We start from the raw sequence: 17,714 nt of genomic DNA, 5'->3' as shown, positions 1-17,714 counted from the left end.
TGAAACAGTGGACGCTCCCGTCTCCTAAATTATAAATGGTCAAATTATAAATGGCAAATTTTCTCACTTAAAAAAAGGTACTGCAGCCCATTTAGGCGTTAACAAAACAGATTGCAGATCGAAATTAAATGCTAATATTTTCCTACTCTCCAAAGCCGACTGTTTTTCCTTATCCCTTTTTTTTCTCGCTGCATCTTTCCTTTCGAGGTGTTTGTGGTGGGCTTCGCGGTTTAAAACCTTTTCGTTTAAAACCTTTTCGTCATCTAGACTACCATCATAAGTGACACAAACTTTGCAAAGGTCTTTTTTCGGCTTGTGAAATTTCATAAATGTGACACATTCGTCATTTTGCATTGTACAAATATACCTTTACTTATATTTATACGAAACAAAAGTATCTAATATTCCATTTTCGTCAGTTTGCAGCATATTCGATATTATGACCAAAACAAAATGACAAAATGTTCATATTCGATAGTTTAAACAAAATATTTCCCGCGTTCCTTATCAAGCTACAATTACGATATTTTGCTACAAGGTGTATCACGTCTAATGAAAGGACATGGTATCGAATCTGAAAAACCCGATTTTTCACATTCGATAATTGGAAATGGTAGAAACGATATGTGCTGATTGTGATCCATCATAAGCTTTCTATCTCTTGACACTTTAAGTCTCAGTTTTGAGGTTTTTCTTTCCTCATTATATTCGACACCTTCGTTTTCTTTTCCCATATTGTACCTATATTATATTTTGTGGTATTATTTGTTGGTTGGTATGTTTTTTCTTACCTGTAACTATCTTCTCTATCCACCATTGTCCACCATTTTTCAGTTTTGTTCTTTAACACCAACGCTTTGCGAGCTGTTTGATGAATTGTATGCTTTATTACCAGCAATCAAATTTTTTCTTTTTTTAGTCTTGTCTCTTCGAATTAAAAATGATCTGGTGTGTCTCCTGACGAGATGTTTGTGTTTGCCCTTTGTTGATGGTTTTAATCAACAAGACAATAGTTTTTTGCTTAGAATCAATCTGTGATAACTAATCCATTACTGGCTATAATTTTAGTTCCATAAATTCTGAAAGAATTCGGTTAATTTTTTTTTCAGACACTTATAAATTCCATCTTTATAATCTTTTATTAGTTTTTAATTCTAAGTCTTTGGTACTCTTGGCATTTTATCTTCTACATCTACAATACATCTACGATACATTATAATACAATCGCCTCACTTTAACATAAATATTAATTGTGTTAATTTTAATCTAAATATTTACCGAGAAATTTCATTTTCTAATAAAACTCATAAAGCATTTTAATTTGATTTATTATCAGTATAGCTAAATTGTTAATCTAGTTCTGTGAACTAGTTTGATATTCTTAATATTTAAAAGTTGCTAAAGATAAATATTGACTTTCATTTATAGGTGCATAGACGATATTTACCCGTGAAGTTAGTTGAAAAAGATTTATTACTTGAAAAAATTTAAAAAAAAAACCGAAAATTTATTTTAATGAAAAATATGAAAATGATTTATACCTAAGTAAGTAAACTCTGTTAATAGATGAGGCAATAAAGTAGTAAAAAAACCCAAAACCTACCAAATTTTATCGGTAGGATGAAACTAAATGAAACTTGTTGCAGTCGATTTGTAAGAGTGACAGGAAATTTTGTGAACAAAAATGATGATGTAAAAATAAATAGATAAAAAGATGAAAAATGATAAATTTGTAATTCGGAAATAATTGACGGAAATGAGTTAAATATTACTACTAGCGAGTTTAGGGTACTGAAGACGAATGTCATTACGGCGATGGTCTCCAAGGCACCTAGTGCACCTGGGCCTCGTATCCTGGTGTTTTGAGGAAATTCAATACAAATCAGTGCAAAACTTGTTACTTGGTGGTTTTTGGTGTCTCTGAACACTATTATCATATCGACGATAGTGTGCGAGACACTTGAGGCACAAGACGGACTCGGCTTCTGGAGTTTTGTGTAAATTCGATACAAAATCAGTGTAAACTCATTACACTTTCGTCTAGGAGTAGCTGAACACTAATGGTATGTCGGCGATTGACTCTGAAGCAACCTGATGCCGCGGATGGGCCTCGTTTCCTGGAGTTTGTTAATCGGAATGCGTCGAAGAATGATTGCTTGTCGAATTTCCACAAAACTCTAGGAGACAAGGCCTGTCCTGGACACAAGGTACCTCGCACACCATTAGCGACATAATATAAGTGTTCAATGACCCCAAAAACCCCTGAGTACCGAGTTTGCACTGATTGTGTATCGAATTTCTAAAAAACTACAAGAGACGAGGCTTAGATGCACCAGGTGCCTCGGAGATCATCGCCGTCATGATATTCGTGCTCAGTGACCCCAAAAACCTCCGAGTAGTAATATTGAACTCATTTCCGTCAATTATTTCCGAAGTTCAAATTGATCATTTTTCTTCTTTTTGAAATGCACTTTGGAAAATGCATTTTCCTTGTTCAATAATGCAATTTTCATTTTCACATCATCATTTTTGTTCATAAAATTTCCTGACACTCTTACAAATCGAATGCAACAAGTTTCATTGAGATCCATGCAACTGCAAAAATTTGGTAGGTTTTGGGCTTTTTACTGCTTTATTGCCTCATCTATTAACATAATTCTCTTGCTTAGGTGCCTTCTGATAAATACAATCAGATATGCAGACGATACAGTTATTTTAAGTGATGACATGAATGGATTACAATGCCTTTTAAATGCCATTGATACAGTGGGAAGAGAGTTTGGCCTAAACATAAACTGTTCAAAAACAAAACACATGGTGTTTAGCCGTTTAGCACATCAAGATGCACGATTATATGTTGGTGGTCATATAATTCAAAGAGTGTCCAGTTTTAATTATCTTGGTTGCCATATTACTGAACAACTAGATCCAGATCAAGAGATAAAACGTAGAATCGAGATAGCCCGCACGACATTTTTAAAAATGAAGTCATTCTTCTGTAATGATAACTTGCAACTTCAACTTCGAAAGCGCATGGTTAAATGTTACATTTGGTCAGTCCTCTTATACGGTGTCGAAGGATGGACATTAAAAATATCCACCATTAATCGTCTGGAGGCCTTTGAAATGTGGCTGCACAGACGTATACTAAAAATTCCATGGACGGCTATGCTGACAAATGTGGCAGTCCTTGAGAGAGCAAATGCTGCTCGCAAGCTGCTTGATAACATCAAATGAAGAAAGATGGCCTATTTTGGACACGTAGTAAGCGGAGACCGATATAATATTCTTCAACTTATTATGATGGGTAAAATCGAAGGACGCAGAGGAATTGGTAGAAAACAAGCTCTTGGTTGAAGAATATTAGGGAGTGGACAGGAATGAGGAAAGCTGAGCAACTCTTTAGAATAGCTCAAGACAGAGACAGTTTCGCCATGTTAATCGCCAACATCAAGGGGACTTGATAGGGCACGTTAAGAAGAAGAGGTGCCTTAGTGACTAACAATAATAATATCAGTACAGAGATAAAGACAAGGATAAGTAAATAAAACAGCATGTTGTGCAAACAAAAATTGCTCTAAAAGTTCTAAAATTCTTTGTCATTGTATCTTACAATTGTACAAGTTCCTACAGTGACTTATAGTTATGTCATCTGGGCTCTGCTGAAGAAATACGAAGATTACCTGAAATGTCCCTAAAGAAAGGTACTGGGAAAATTTTTGGATACTTTCGAGAGTAGTATCTGTATGAACTTTTAACGAGCTAATCCATCGCTCCGATATTGTAAATTTTATTAAAATCCAATATGTTGAGTATATTAAATATAAATAGAAGAAAGATAGAATGGAAGCCCTCCAAAAATGGATCAAGATCTATCTATCTATATAAGGATTTTTACAGCTGTCGCCGCCTTCCTTCTTTCAGCCAACGTCTCCAGTCCTTTCTGTTCTACCATTCTCCATCTCCAATCTTGGAAGGACATATAGATGGAAGACGAAGTAAAGGTCGAAAGAAGAAATCGTGGCTGAAAAATATAAGAGATTGGATGAACACCAACGGAAATAACCTAATACACGCATCCCAGGATAGAAACGAATTTGCTGTAATGGTCACCAATCTCAACAAAGATGGCACGTAGAAAGAGAAAGGGAGAATTGTCACACGAGATGGAAACAAAAGGTTTAGTATTTTTAAAAATTCGTAATATCAAATAAAGCGTTATGTTTTTTTCCATATATATTTAATGAATAAAAAGCGAAGATGCTCAAAAAATTCAAATGATTACGTTTATATTAAAATAATGAATTAAATTGATAAGAAAGCTTACACTTATCAAGTACTTTTAAAAAACCTTCCAATGCTTTTCCTTTTCGTAACGTCTCACCCCTATATATCGTAATTGTATCTCATTTTAAGATATAGTATAAGCTAACACCATTTCACTCTAAATAATAACATATATTTACCTTCTCAAAGCCCTAGGAAAGAGAAGGGGCACTAAACCGAATCGCGTGTGTAGTGTGTATGAGTGTTTATGGTTGTTTCCTATTGTTGATGCAATGCGCCGGTTCTTCGAGCAAGTCTGGCGTGTAGCGTGTAGAGTAGACAGCGCTTCCCTCATTCAGTCAGCCACATACAATACAGTTCGAACCAAGAACGCTCCGTAAACAGTCGAATTCTGTAAAGTTTCTTTAGTATGAGTAGGTCAAACATAAGCAACAGGTGTAATGCGGATATGAATATTGTTAAAAGTCCGAGAATATTAATCATTAATCGAAAGTAAAAGCTTGGAAGCTGAAGTCCATGCAATAAAATAGTGTAAAATGGGGTTAATAAGTAGATAGTGTTTTAATTAATAAGGAAGTTTTGTGAACATTTTTTCCCATTTAGTAGTGACACGAAAATTATCTCAGTTCACACATAAATTATGTAAATATTAAAGTGATCTGTGCTAGAAACAAATGCGAATGTGACTTAGTTCGCGATAACATATCTCATTTTTTGTTTAGTCAACGATATACTCCGGATTAATCATAGATTAGTTGGATACTGCTTTTTTATAGAAGATATTTTTACAAGATGCCCCTGAGCACCGTTTGTGTTAGTGTAAGTATCAAATTAATTCTCAAATAAGTTTCAAGGTAAAGGTATAAATGTCTTACTACTTAACGTACAAAAAAATCGTGAGAAACGTGATTAATTATAATAAGGACAATGTGCGTATGAGGAAAATCCGTGACGGATTGTTTTGTATATAACAGACTAGCCAAAATATTCGTTTTCAACTTTGTTGTTTATTACATCCTTTCCAGCATTTATTTTAAAGCAGGTATGGAAATGGTGACTGTGTTTTTGATTTGAAAAAGAATTGACTGTTTTCAAGCTATATTCTTGTGGCATCTTAACACAATTTACTATTTTTATTGGGAATAAGCCACAATTTTACTTTAAAATAAGTTGATTTTGACATCTCGCTTTCCACTTCGAAAATCGTTCTCAAAATACAAAACATTCATAAATTAAACACATTTTGTTTTTATTACTTGGTAAAAAATTCTTCTAATAATTTAATTTTATCTGACTCATTCATATTGACAATTCAGACATATACATTTTAAAGTATATGGCTTTGAAATGATATTCTTAATATTTTTGGGGTGCGTTTCTGGGACGACTTTATTGGAAGATAGTACATTCGATGACATGAAATCAACTTTACTGATTTGTCTTTAAAAATACAATCACATGCAATGATGACAGTACAATTCTCTTGTTAGCAATCTTATAGTAAATCATGAGGGAAAAACAAAAAAAAAATCTCATCATACTATCCCAACATTATGGTCTAAAATTATGTGGCCTCTTTTTCTATAGTACCAGTCCCGCTCCATCTTATTTCTTGCACTGCTGTTATATAAAGTTTATGCTTCTCTAATTTATTCAGCAGATTTTGGAGAGCACCCGATCTGTATAGGGATCGGATAGTCCATGTCGCATTTTTTTAATAATTTACCCTCTTCTTGCTTATTCGTCTGCGTTTGGTCAGTTCGGTTTCCTTTTATAGGATATGGTTGTTAGCCCTAAACCCAACCCCCAACCTGGAGGACCGGAATTTTCTATTGGGGTTTATCCCCTTAGCCGATTTGTACCAGTTTTAACCAGAGACACACTCATCTTGTACTCAAAATAGGGTTTGCTACATAGGTATTGGCATTTCTTGTGATCTTCAAGCAATACTAGCCATTATCGATATAGATGATGAATTTGTAGCACCAGCCATTGTGGTCCTCTTCATGGTCCAAGATGTCGGAGTTTTCACTATTTTCAACTATTTCTCTTGAATCTCTGTAAGGCTTGTTGATTGGCAAAAATACTGCTGCAATGCTGACGGTTGCTTCCATGCCGTATGAAATGATTGTAAATATATAAGATCCCAGGATACGGACTATTACATTTATTTATAAAATTTTATTGCTAAAGAATTATTTGATTCTAATAAAAAATGAACTACGTATAATTTCAGTTATTGATCCTAATTGTATAGAAAAATCGTTGCTATTGATGTACATACCCAGGCGTCAAACGAAAATGCCACTGAACCTGTAAAAATCATACGAACAAGCTGAATTGAGAATGTCAAATTTGAGACCTCAAAAAAGGTGTAATTTTTTTATTAAAATTTGTATTAATTTGACGCTAGAAAAATTCGATATCTTTTGATCAGAGTGTCCTATCGACATAAGTCAAAATGCGTTTTAAAGATGAAGAGTGAGTGCACATTTTGAGTGCAATTTTTGTATTTTGCTGCAAATAAAGTCAGTTTTTATAAAGGTGTACAATACCGTTTTTGTAGAGCCATTTCCCGTTGCCCAAAACTAAAAATCGAAATTTCAAGTTATAGGTTTTAAAGATTAGGGCTATAACAATGAAAATTCCATTACGACCTGTCAATGAATGTGATAAATTTTATTGATCTCATGAGAATCGTAAAAAATGACAAAAATCGCGCCACGTTTGTTTATTTAACACTTTTTAAAAATTAACTTCATTTGAGGCAAAATACAAAAATGGCATACGAAAGCTACACTCTCCACTCTACCAAAACGCATTTTGATTTTGTCGATAGGATACTCTGATTAAAATCATCATCACTGGTGCTACAAACTAAAGGGAGCCTCGACCTCTTCGCCGTTCAGTCCTATCCATTGACACCCGGTACCAGTTTGTCTTGTGTTTGCTTTGTTTCTAGCCCATCATCCTGTTTATGCACGATACCTATGTCTACTTCCCCCGGGCTGTGACATAAGCGGGCTTCTGGGAGTTTTGGTCTTTTGTGATCATGCTAGAAGTCTAACCACACATCTTTTGTGACTAGATTCAGTATCATTTGCTCTAATCAGTTGTTTGCCATTCCCGAAGTAAGATGGAACTAATTAAAAAGACTACCTCTCGAATTTTGTAGAAATTTAGTTTTTTATCAAAATGTGATTTACACAATCAAAAGTATTGGCATAGTCACAAAAAACAGTTGAAGTGTAGAGAATATTGTTTAGTGCTTGGTAAACCTAATGTAGTACAGAAAACATAGCATCGCTGGTACATTTATTAGATAAAAAGCCAAACTAATTTTGTGATAAAATGTTGTTTTCAACGAAAAAGGACATAAGTCGGGCTTTTGTAAGCCTCTCAATAATATTAGATAGTATTGGTAATAAGGCAATAGGTCTATAGTTGCAGGCATTCTATTTTTCACCACCCTTATGAAGAGGAATAATAATGGTTGTCTTTAGGCACTCTGGTAATAAACTTGAAAACTTGAATACTTAGGACACCTGATGAGAGGACAAAAGTACACATTCCTACAAAATATAATGCAAAGAAAAATCCAAGGACGCAGAAATCCAGGCCATAGAAGAATATCCTGGATGAGAAATTTAAGAGAGTGATTTGGCTGTACCACTAACAAATTATTCAAAACAGCAGTAAATAAAATTAGAATCGTCCTAATGATATCCAATCTCCGATAGGAGAGGCACTTAAAGAAGAAGAAGGTAATATACCTTTTTCAAAGAAATCATTAATTATTGAGACCAGGACGTCCAACACATTTTTTAGGAGTTTTCTGAATATTTTTATAGATAGTCCATCAGTACTACAGGAAACATTTGCTTTTGAAACTATTGATTGTTTGGATCAGTTCATATTTATCAGCTGATCTTATAAAGAATGAATTCGAGGCCTTTTTTGAATTGGGGAGATCGGAAATGGTATCTTATTGTGGGAAAATAGTTGATGTTATATTTTTACTCCCATTAACGAAGTATTCATTTAGATTTTCAGGATTTGAAAGGGAAAATGTTTGAGCTGTGTTAGTGTTATTTCGAAGATCGTTTATTATGGACCAAGTTTCGTTTGCAACATTTTTAGAGCTGCCTCCATAGTTCTTTCAGTAGAGAGCAGTGTGTTCAAGCCATGTATGTAATATTGTGTTGACCCTGTCTGTAGTTGATTTGAATTATTTTCTTGTATTATCTATCGATTCACAGTTTTATACAATTTTCTTGTTTGATTTTTCCTTTTAGACAAATTGAGTTGTTTACTTTTGAAAATAGTATACCCAGCATACAATTTTTGTATTCTAACATTTTTTCTTTTATGTAAGTACTTCACTTCTTTCCTTAAAGTCTTTAAGTCTATTTTTTTTTCTTAGAGATTGCTGCAATGCCTGTATATCAAAATATATAAAAGAGTTTTTTTTAATTGATTTGTTTGTTACATCAGTATTTGCTTTGTTATTTCGTGAGTTGGATATCAGTCTCCAAATTTTCTATATTTTTTAACTTCTTCCTATATGTTGATAACATTTTATCATGTTTGTATGATACATTTGAAAACAAACAATAAAAAGGTTAAATATTATTTTTCAAAAACTATATTGGTGGCCATTAACCTCTTTGTTTTCGTCACAAACTTGATTATGGTCCAATTTTTTTGCATCATTTTTTATTTTATATATTTTTATCGATGGTTCTTCTTCTTCATGTTCTAACTTGGAATTGTATTTTTAATTTTATTTCCTATTTTTAATTTTTAATCCTTTTTAGTTTCATTTTGGCTGCTACATTAAAATTTTTGAATATTTTACCTATATATTATCCATTCTTGGATATTTTATATATTTTATGGATAGTGCCGTTGTTTATACTTTCCCTGTGTTGCTTTTTAGTCCTTTGATCGTCTTCTTCTTCTTCCTTCTTGTATGTAGGCTTTAAAGCCTGTATCTTCTTCAATATTGGCCTCCTAAATTGTTTAAATTATCGCACCATCTTTTTCTTGGTCTGTCAATACTTCTTCGTCCATTTGGTGACTTATCTCGTGCTATTCGTACTATCCAATCCTCTGCCATTCTACTAATGTGTTCTTTCCACTCCTGTTTCCGTTTTGTCACCCATCCATTTATGTCTTCTATATTGCATGCTCTTCTTATATTTTCGCTTCACTCCGTATCTAACAGACTTTTCTCTGATATTCGTCGGAGTATTTTCATCTCTGTTGTTTCTAGTAGTCGTCTCGATTTAAATGTGTCAGGTCTTGTCTCCGCCGTGTTTGATAATATAGGTCTAATTACTGCTTTATAGATTCTTGTTTTTATGTCTTGTCTTAGGTGTCTGTTCTTCCAGATTGTGTCATTAAGAGATCCCGTCGCTTTACTTGCTTTTAAGCTTTGTTGTCGTACATCTTCTTCAACATCTTCGGAACTAGTTATATCTATTCCCAGATATCTAAACTTTGCTTCCCGCTTTATTATTTTCCCATTAATTTCGATTTTACATCGTAGTGGGTATTTAGATGTTGTCATACATTTGGTTTTTTCTGCTGATATTATCATATTGTATTTCTTGGCTGTTGAATTGAAGATTTTAATAGTAAGCCTCCGTATTCTTACCGGTTTTCGTTCTATTTACCTCTCAAATTTCAGGTTCACTCTGACAGTTTTCACCAATTTTTACGTTACTGTATTATTAGTCTACTAATCAGGATTTTTATTTTTATTATATGTATTTATCTCAGGGTTTCAATCTTAAATTAGTATAAATGGTGTGGTACAAATTAAGCCAATTTTTTTTGCTTGAAATCTCTTGCTACTTGTCTGCTCTAATTTAAAAGCCTCGTCACGTTTTGTTTTAACACATTAGTTGGTGAAGAACTACACCTGTTTCAAACAGAAACTAAAAAGCTATTTACTTCATACCAACCAACATATTTACTTAAAATTTTTAATATTTTTACTCATTATGATCAATAATATAATTTTTAAATGTTAAAAATCAACGACCTCGGTTATTTAAATATAAATAATAATATAAAACAACGTTTATGCTAATTTTAAGAAAAACAAGTATTTTATTAGCTTAAAATGTACTAAAATCAAGATAAACTCATGCATATTCATTTTGTTAAAATTTTTAAACCAAATAAATACTATTTGGTTCAAAACAATACAAAAAATCTATGAATATTTTTTTACACATACTTTTACTTGGGGCTCATGAAAATCCTCGTCAATCCACAATAGGCCAATAAATTAACCTGAAATACGGCGATGGCCTGTAATTTTCCGTGTCACCCGTTCCGTTTTAGGGGTGAAAACTACCCCTATTAGAAAAATAAAGTGTAACAGCCGGCTTCATACGATGTTTTTTGCATTTTTAAAATTTAAATAATATATTTAAAATTAAATAAAGTAATTTCTTTATTTATTTATTAAGACCAAATATTAATAATAAAATATAAATAAATATAATTTTAAAATTCATGTTTAAAAATAATAATTGTATTTATATGAAATTATTTTAAAACGAGAAATATAAAAATTTAAACAGATGATTTAAATGTGTTATTAATCTGATGACATTTATCTTCCTCTTCTAGTTCCATGACCGTTATCGATCATTGGATATCATGTTGGCTACCATATTCGCTATCGTGACTTTATTGACAGCAGTTCTAAATAACCACAAATAACGATGTAGTCGATTTTCCGTACCATTGTAGATTTTTCAGCCACGATGTTCTTCTTTTACCAAGACCGCGTTTACCTTGGAACTTTCTCTGAATGATCAGATGTAAAAGTTCATATTTTTTATGACATTATGAGTTTTAATAAATTTTGAGATATTCACTTTTCATATATTCATAGTCATTCATATTCACATATGACAGATATTCTTTTAATTTTTGACTTCTCACTTCTCACGTCTATATTTTGTTATTTATTTTGCATGCAGTTTTTAATTTAAACCTGCTTAGAGTGAATATGATGGCTAGAAACGAATAGATCGAGAGTAATGAATCGATGTCAAGAACCGCTATTCTATGACGCTATCCGCGACGACGCCATGTTGTGACGCTCGCTTTAGCATTTTACTGTAGAGAAAAAAGTAATACAACTCCAGTATAGAAGCTTTTTAACAATGTCAATGAATACCTTGTCTCCACTGATTTGCATGAAAATTTGGATTTAGGTTATACCTACCCTCTACTTCAAAATTGGACTTGTTTGTTGTTTTTGGTTTTTAGGGTTGAAAACGACCTCTATTAGAAAAAAATCGTATAATTTTAAATTCAAGCAATCTGGTAGTATTTTTTACCACACAATTTCTACTCTTATAAAAACCACCCTTTGCGAAGAAATTCTAATAGTTGCATGAACAGATGCATGGTACTGACAATAGAAAGCTTATCGAGGAGCTAAAAACCGATATTGTGATGGGGAACCTATCGATGTAACAGCTACGATAGCTTTAACAATAAGTTCACAATTAAGATACCAGGCAGAAAAGACTGGAATAAAGGTGTACCCATACAAGCTGCTGCTACCTGGTACAGGGATGGATCAAAAACATCGGAAGGTGTGAGAGCCGGCATAGTAGGGACAAATCATGGGATACATTTCCCGGTAAGTCTATTTAAGGATGTGACAGCTTTCCAGGCGGAAATAACGGCAATCCATCACTGCGTGGAAGAAATAGAAAGGCAGGAAAGACCGTTCTGTTTGGTTGTCATGTTCAAAGATAGTCAGGCAGCGATTAAGGCACTCAATTCTGTAGAGGTCAATTCTAAGCTAGTATGGAATTGTGTGGGTGCCCTAAATAAACTAGGAGACCGTAGCAAGGTTACGGTAGCCTAGTACCAGGGTCCCACGAGGTTCATAAGGGCAATAAAAAAGCAGATGAAATGACCAAAAAAGGCTCACCAATGCCATTCATTGGACCGGAACCCTTCTGCGGCGTTGCAAAGACAGTAACAAGAAGGGCTACAAGGAGTTGGGTAGCTCACAAATCTCTGGAATCGTGGGAAAATTCACCAGGACAAAGACAGGCGAAACAGTTCATTACAGAATATTCGCCAAAATTTACGGCAGACCTAATAAGCAAAGAGGAAAACAGTCAAAGCCATAGTAGGTCTTCCAACAGGGCACTGTAAGCTGAATAGGCACTTGAAGCTGATGGGATTATCAGATGATGACCTGTGCAGATTCTGTCACCTCGAAGAAGAAACAGCAGGGCACATTTTATGTCAGTGTGAGAGTCTGGCAAATGTGCAGTTCTTTGCATTAGGAGAAGAAAATCCACCGGCAAATAGCTACATGGAAGTTACATTCTCGAAAGTATTAGACTTTTTAAAAAGGGTCAGGCTAGAGAATGTTATCTAGGACTAGAGGACCACAATAGATCTGAAAAGGTCGCAGAGGAATAGGCCGAAAAGCCACCTCTCTAAATCTATATATCTATCTAAGCAAAGTTTTTAAAATAAAAAAAAAAAAAAACAACTCTTATTAGTTTGTAGGGATGGGTGAAAGTATGTCTGTTACCATATAAACCAAACATAACTTAATCTTTGGAAAAATGAATAAATATATATGTGCCCTACATAATAAAATCTAAATCTCTTTGATAAATAAACCAATTAGCAAAAGCGATCGCTTGTTTCAACTAAAGACTTACTACAGTGTAATAATTGTTGTAATTACTGTTCTATCATAACTACTTCACGTTTTCTTGCCTATCGATAACCTTTAGCCATTCACTTTATTTATCATACAACACTGTTTTGTTATGATGTAAGATAATAATTAGTGATCGTTATTTTGCTGTTTCCAAAGTAAATGCAACACTTAATTGACTTCTAAACTTATCCTTGGAAAAACAAACTAGTGTTAAATAAACAGGAACTATTTTTGTGCGATTGGGAAATATGATTTTTTGAGAAAATATGATATGTTACCTATGTTAGTTAAAATTGTTATCTATACTTTTAAAGTAAAATGTTTTTCATTATACGAGTAAATACACAGGAGATAATATAATGTATATTATATATATACACGGGATAAAATTGTATAACAAACCTTTTCAAAAAACAAAACTAAAGGCCTTTTTTAGCAAAATAAAAGGCATTCAATTTTTGAAATCTTGCAAAATAGGCAGGAATACCCGTTCCGGTATTCCTGTTTCGAGTACTAAAGAATAAAAAAAATATTTCCAAGAGTGTGCTCTCAAATAATTTCAAAATCAATGTTTTTGGCATCAAAAAAGTATATATTTTTTCTTATTATATAGCGGAATTCGTTATTATTCTATCTAGATAAAGGCGGATGGACTAATCTTTGCTTTTATCCCTATGTTGAGACAGCTTCGTTAATGACATGGACGCTTATACAGTGTGGAAACCACTTATGGAATAAAATTGTTTGTGTCCTTATTTTAGGAAATAATAAAAAACGTTGAGATACCTTAGCTTTTAAATTTAAATGTGCGCTTTTGAAACATAAATTTGAATGTACAGGGTGATCCACGCAAGTCTGGCATAGTCCATTATCTGTATTTTAAATGAAACACCCTGTATATTTTTATGTTTTTAAAAGCTCTTTAACAACCTGATCTCAACGAACTATATCATGTAGGGTCTATTATGAATAATACAAGGTGAAATTTTGAAATTAAGTATAATTTTCTTCAAGACAATTAATTCATAGAATACCCGAGGTAATTGATTGGATTACATTAAAATAAATGCTCAAAATGTTCTCCACCTTGTTGTTGGCCATAACACAGTCTCCTATAAAACTCGTCCCGAACTTTGTTTAAAGTTTGAGCTGAAATATTCCTTATTTCTGTAGTTATCCTTCCTTTGAAGTCTTCAATGCTAGTTGATTGTGTTGCATATACTTTGTTCTTGAGATAACCCCACAGAAAAAATCCAAAGGCGTAAGATCTGGCGACCTAGCTGGCCACTCAATAGTACCCCTTCGTCCAATCCATTTATCGAAGAAGATTTCATTCAACTAATTTCTCACCATTAAAACATAATGGGATGTTGCACCGTCCTGCTGGAACCAGACAGTTTCATGCGGTAGGGTCGGATCTATTGGATTGGGATATAAGTTAACTAACTGAGGAAGAACATCGTCTCTTAGCATGCTTAAATATTTTTCAACTGTCAAATTACTATCTACAAATACAGGACCAATAATATGATCTCCTATAATACCTGCCCAAACATTCAACTTTTGAGGATACTGAGTGTGTGTCTCACGCATTCAATAAGGATTTTCCGCCAAACAATACCTACAGTTTTGTCGGTTTACCTCTCCGTTCAATGTAAATGTTGATTCATCAGAAAAAAGAATTGTACCAAGAGCTTTTTCATTTGTGTTAATTTTATCCATCATTCTTTCGCAGAAATCCATTCTACGATCTGGATCGTCTTCTGTTAGCTCCTGCACAAAAGTTACTTTATATGGATGAAGTTTTTCTTCACGGAGACACCTTAGGAAGTTGTGTGACTTAAATTATTTTGACGTGCAATTTGACGTGAACTTGACGTTGGACTCTCTGCGACACTTAAAAAAATATCCACTTTCATCTCATCTTCAATGAAGTTCGATTTTTTAATGGTAGAATGGTATAAGTAGAAGTAGAAGTAGAATGGTAGAAGTGTATTGTCTGTATTTAGCTAATTTAAAATAATACCATAACACGTGATAAATTAATAATTTCAAAATTTCACCTTGTATTATTCATTATAGATCCTACATGATATAGTTCGTTGAAATCAGTTTGTTAGGAATTTTTTAAAAACAGAAAAATATACAGGGTGTTTCATTAAAAATAAGCATTATAGACTATGCTAGACTTGCGCGGAGCACCCTGTACATTTAAATTTATGTTTAAAAAACGCACATTTAAATTTAAAAGTTCACGTGTCTCGGAGTTTTTTATTATTTTCTATAATAAGGACACAAACAATTTTATTCCATAAGTGGTTTCCACACTGTATAATGAATACCATATAAGCGTTTGTTTCTAAAAGGTCGCCAAAAGTCACACCCCTTGATTAGGTAAGAATTCTCCACAAAAACCGTTGTCGTTAGAAATCCCCTTCCAGCTCCTTGAAATTGGTTATCCAAATCCTTGTACGGTCTTATTACTCCAGTTATATTCCTAAGCCTTGCTGGAATGTATATCACCATTTCCGGTAAAACTACAGTCCAATGTCCAATGGAAAAAAGTTAACTGGCAAAGTTGTAGTGTGTTTAGAATTTTTTCACATAACCTCAACATTTATGCGAACAATTCAAATAACTGAGTTTTGGTTGCTCATTCTTACCTCCCACAAAAAAAATTTTCACGAAATTTGCTGAAATCTTTTTATGTCTGTCCCAAACACACTAATTTTTTTTTATTTCTAAGTAAGTAATAAATGACTGCCTTAAGAAACATATAACAACATCCATCAGGATGGAAGTACAATATCTAGAGCTATTAATGTATGGTTCAAGGTCGCGGTTTAACTCAAATTTGTCTTATAGTACATACATAAGATTAAAAGAATTTAGGATAAAACAGAACAAATAAAACAAAGGTTTTAAAGACGATACCGATAATAAATTAACCGAAAGACTGAAGACACGATGTGGAAACAGACATATGTAGATCATAACAAGACCATATGACATATGTAGATAAGAAATATGAAAAGGTGAAAGATGGAAGAATGAAGAAAGCATAGATTAAATAATGAGAAAACGAAAATACATAATAAACAGTAAAATGGAAAGAAAACTCAGAAAACAGCTACAACCATGCATGCAATTTGGTGTTTTGAGTTTTCCATACATTATCAAGCTTATCAAAGTCTTTATCTTGGTCTATAAGAAAACAATATAATATGTTAGTAATTTAAATTATGTGTGATTGTTTTGGTATATTATTATTATCAGTAGTTGTCTTCTTATAGTCCATTCCTACCCCTCACTATTAATAGCTCATATAAAGTTACTATTGCAGATTTCTTTCATTAAAAAAAAGAAGAATTATTATAAATAATGAGAGTGTATACTAAACCCAAAATTTTCGGTATATAAAAAATATATTTGTTATAATATACCATATTGCAGTAAATATTTGTATTATTCGCGTTGTTTATTTTATTTAGTATAGTTCTATTAAAATTCATTATTCATTCATTCAATTCAAATTACTTTTATAAGCAAAAATTACTATTCGATTCAAATCTGCCTATCATAACGGCGCCAATTGTTGGAAAGTTACTATTATTTGCTTTGCTAAATCTTCTTTCCTTCCGTAAGAATTCTACTTATTTTGTAAGATAAAAAACCAAAGTGTATGTTGGTTCTATCATATGAAAATGTCAACAACAATGGCGTATGTCGCATTGTGTTAACTTTTTCTGATTGACATCCTAAATTTGTGGAATTTATTTCCTCAAAATATTTTTTAAACAAAGAAGTATTGATAGGCAGTAATTAATTTTAAAGTTTTATTTTATTTATTAGCAGCGGTAATAAGTGCTTTTATGCATACAAAGACTTAATGAAAAGTAAGTTACTGAATCGTGAGTCTAAGCTGAGAATCTACAAAACAGTAATTAGACCAGTGGTCACATATGGATGTGAAACGTGGACCCTCTCAACCACTGATGAAAATCAACTAAGAATATTTGAGCGCAAAATACTAAGGAAGATATTTGGACCAACCCAATGCAGCGATAGTTCGTGGAGAATTAAAATGAACCACGAGCTGGATGAACTAATGCAGAGCGCAGATATTGTCAGATTTATAAAATCACAAAGACTAAACTGGCTTGGTCACCTAGAAAGAATGCCAGATAATCGAGCTGTAAAAGTAGTCCAGAGATGGAAGCCCCAACGAAACAGAACAAGAGGAAGGCCCCGTAAAAGATGGATAGACGACGTAGAGAGGGATCTTAAAACCATGAACATCAGGCAGTGGCGAAGGAAAGTATCCGACAGGGCAGAATGGAAGAACATTGTTAAGCAGGCCAAGACTCACAAAGGGTTGTAGCGCCATTAGAAGAAGAAGAAGAAGAAGAAGATTTTATTTATTATTTTTTTACTATATTTACACCAAACAAATGGGGATGGTACAAAAACTATGTTGTAAATAGTAATTTTTCTATGTGTATATACAAATTTATAAAAATTTATAACAGTTCAAAAATATAAACATTAAAACCTTTAAACTGCATGTGAATAAATGTTTGTTTACAATTATTATTGACTATGCGCACGTGTGACTATTCAGTCACTTTTTATAGTCTGTCAAAATATAACTAACTTCGCACACTAATTCACTAGACAGTTGGGACTGGGATTAGCGAACCGACTA

At 33.1% G+C, this 17,714-nt stretch overlaps 1 protein-coding gene across 3 annotated transcripts in view; it reads left to right on the top strand.

The window, feature by feature from the left end:
- LOC140435172 (uncharacterized) overlaps positions 1-17,714 on the top strand; it is a 405,909-nt gene that overhangs the window by 86,930 nt on the left and 301,265 nt on the right. For 2 of the 3 annotated variants that reach the window (XM_072523928.1, XM_072523925.1), the window contains exon 1: positions 4,638-5,106. The exons of the other annotated variant lie outside the window; for it this stretch is intronic. In XM_072523928.1, coding sequence (XP_072380029.1) covers positions 5,080-5,106 — 27 coding nt within the window. In that variant the 5' untranslated portion in view covers positions 4,638-5,079. Of the gene's footprint in view, positions 1-4,637; positions 5,107-17,714 lie in introns of those variants that run through there. 3 annotated transcript variants of the gene reach the window in all.

This window comes from Diabrotica undecimpunctata, chromosome 2, assembly GCF_040954645.1.
Source record: "Diabrotica undecimpunctata isolate CICGRU chromosome 2, icDiaUnde3, whole genome shotgun sequence".
Taxonomy (NCBI): Eukaryota; Metazoa; Arthropoda; class Insecta; order Coleoptera; family Chrysomelidae; genus Diabrotica; species Diabrotica undecimpunctata.
The sequence above is the reverse complement of the archived record's forward strand: the minus strand, read 5'-3'. Positions and strand labels throughout refer to the sequence as shown.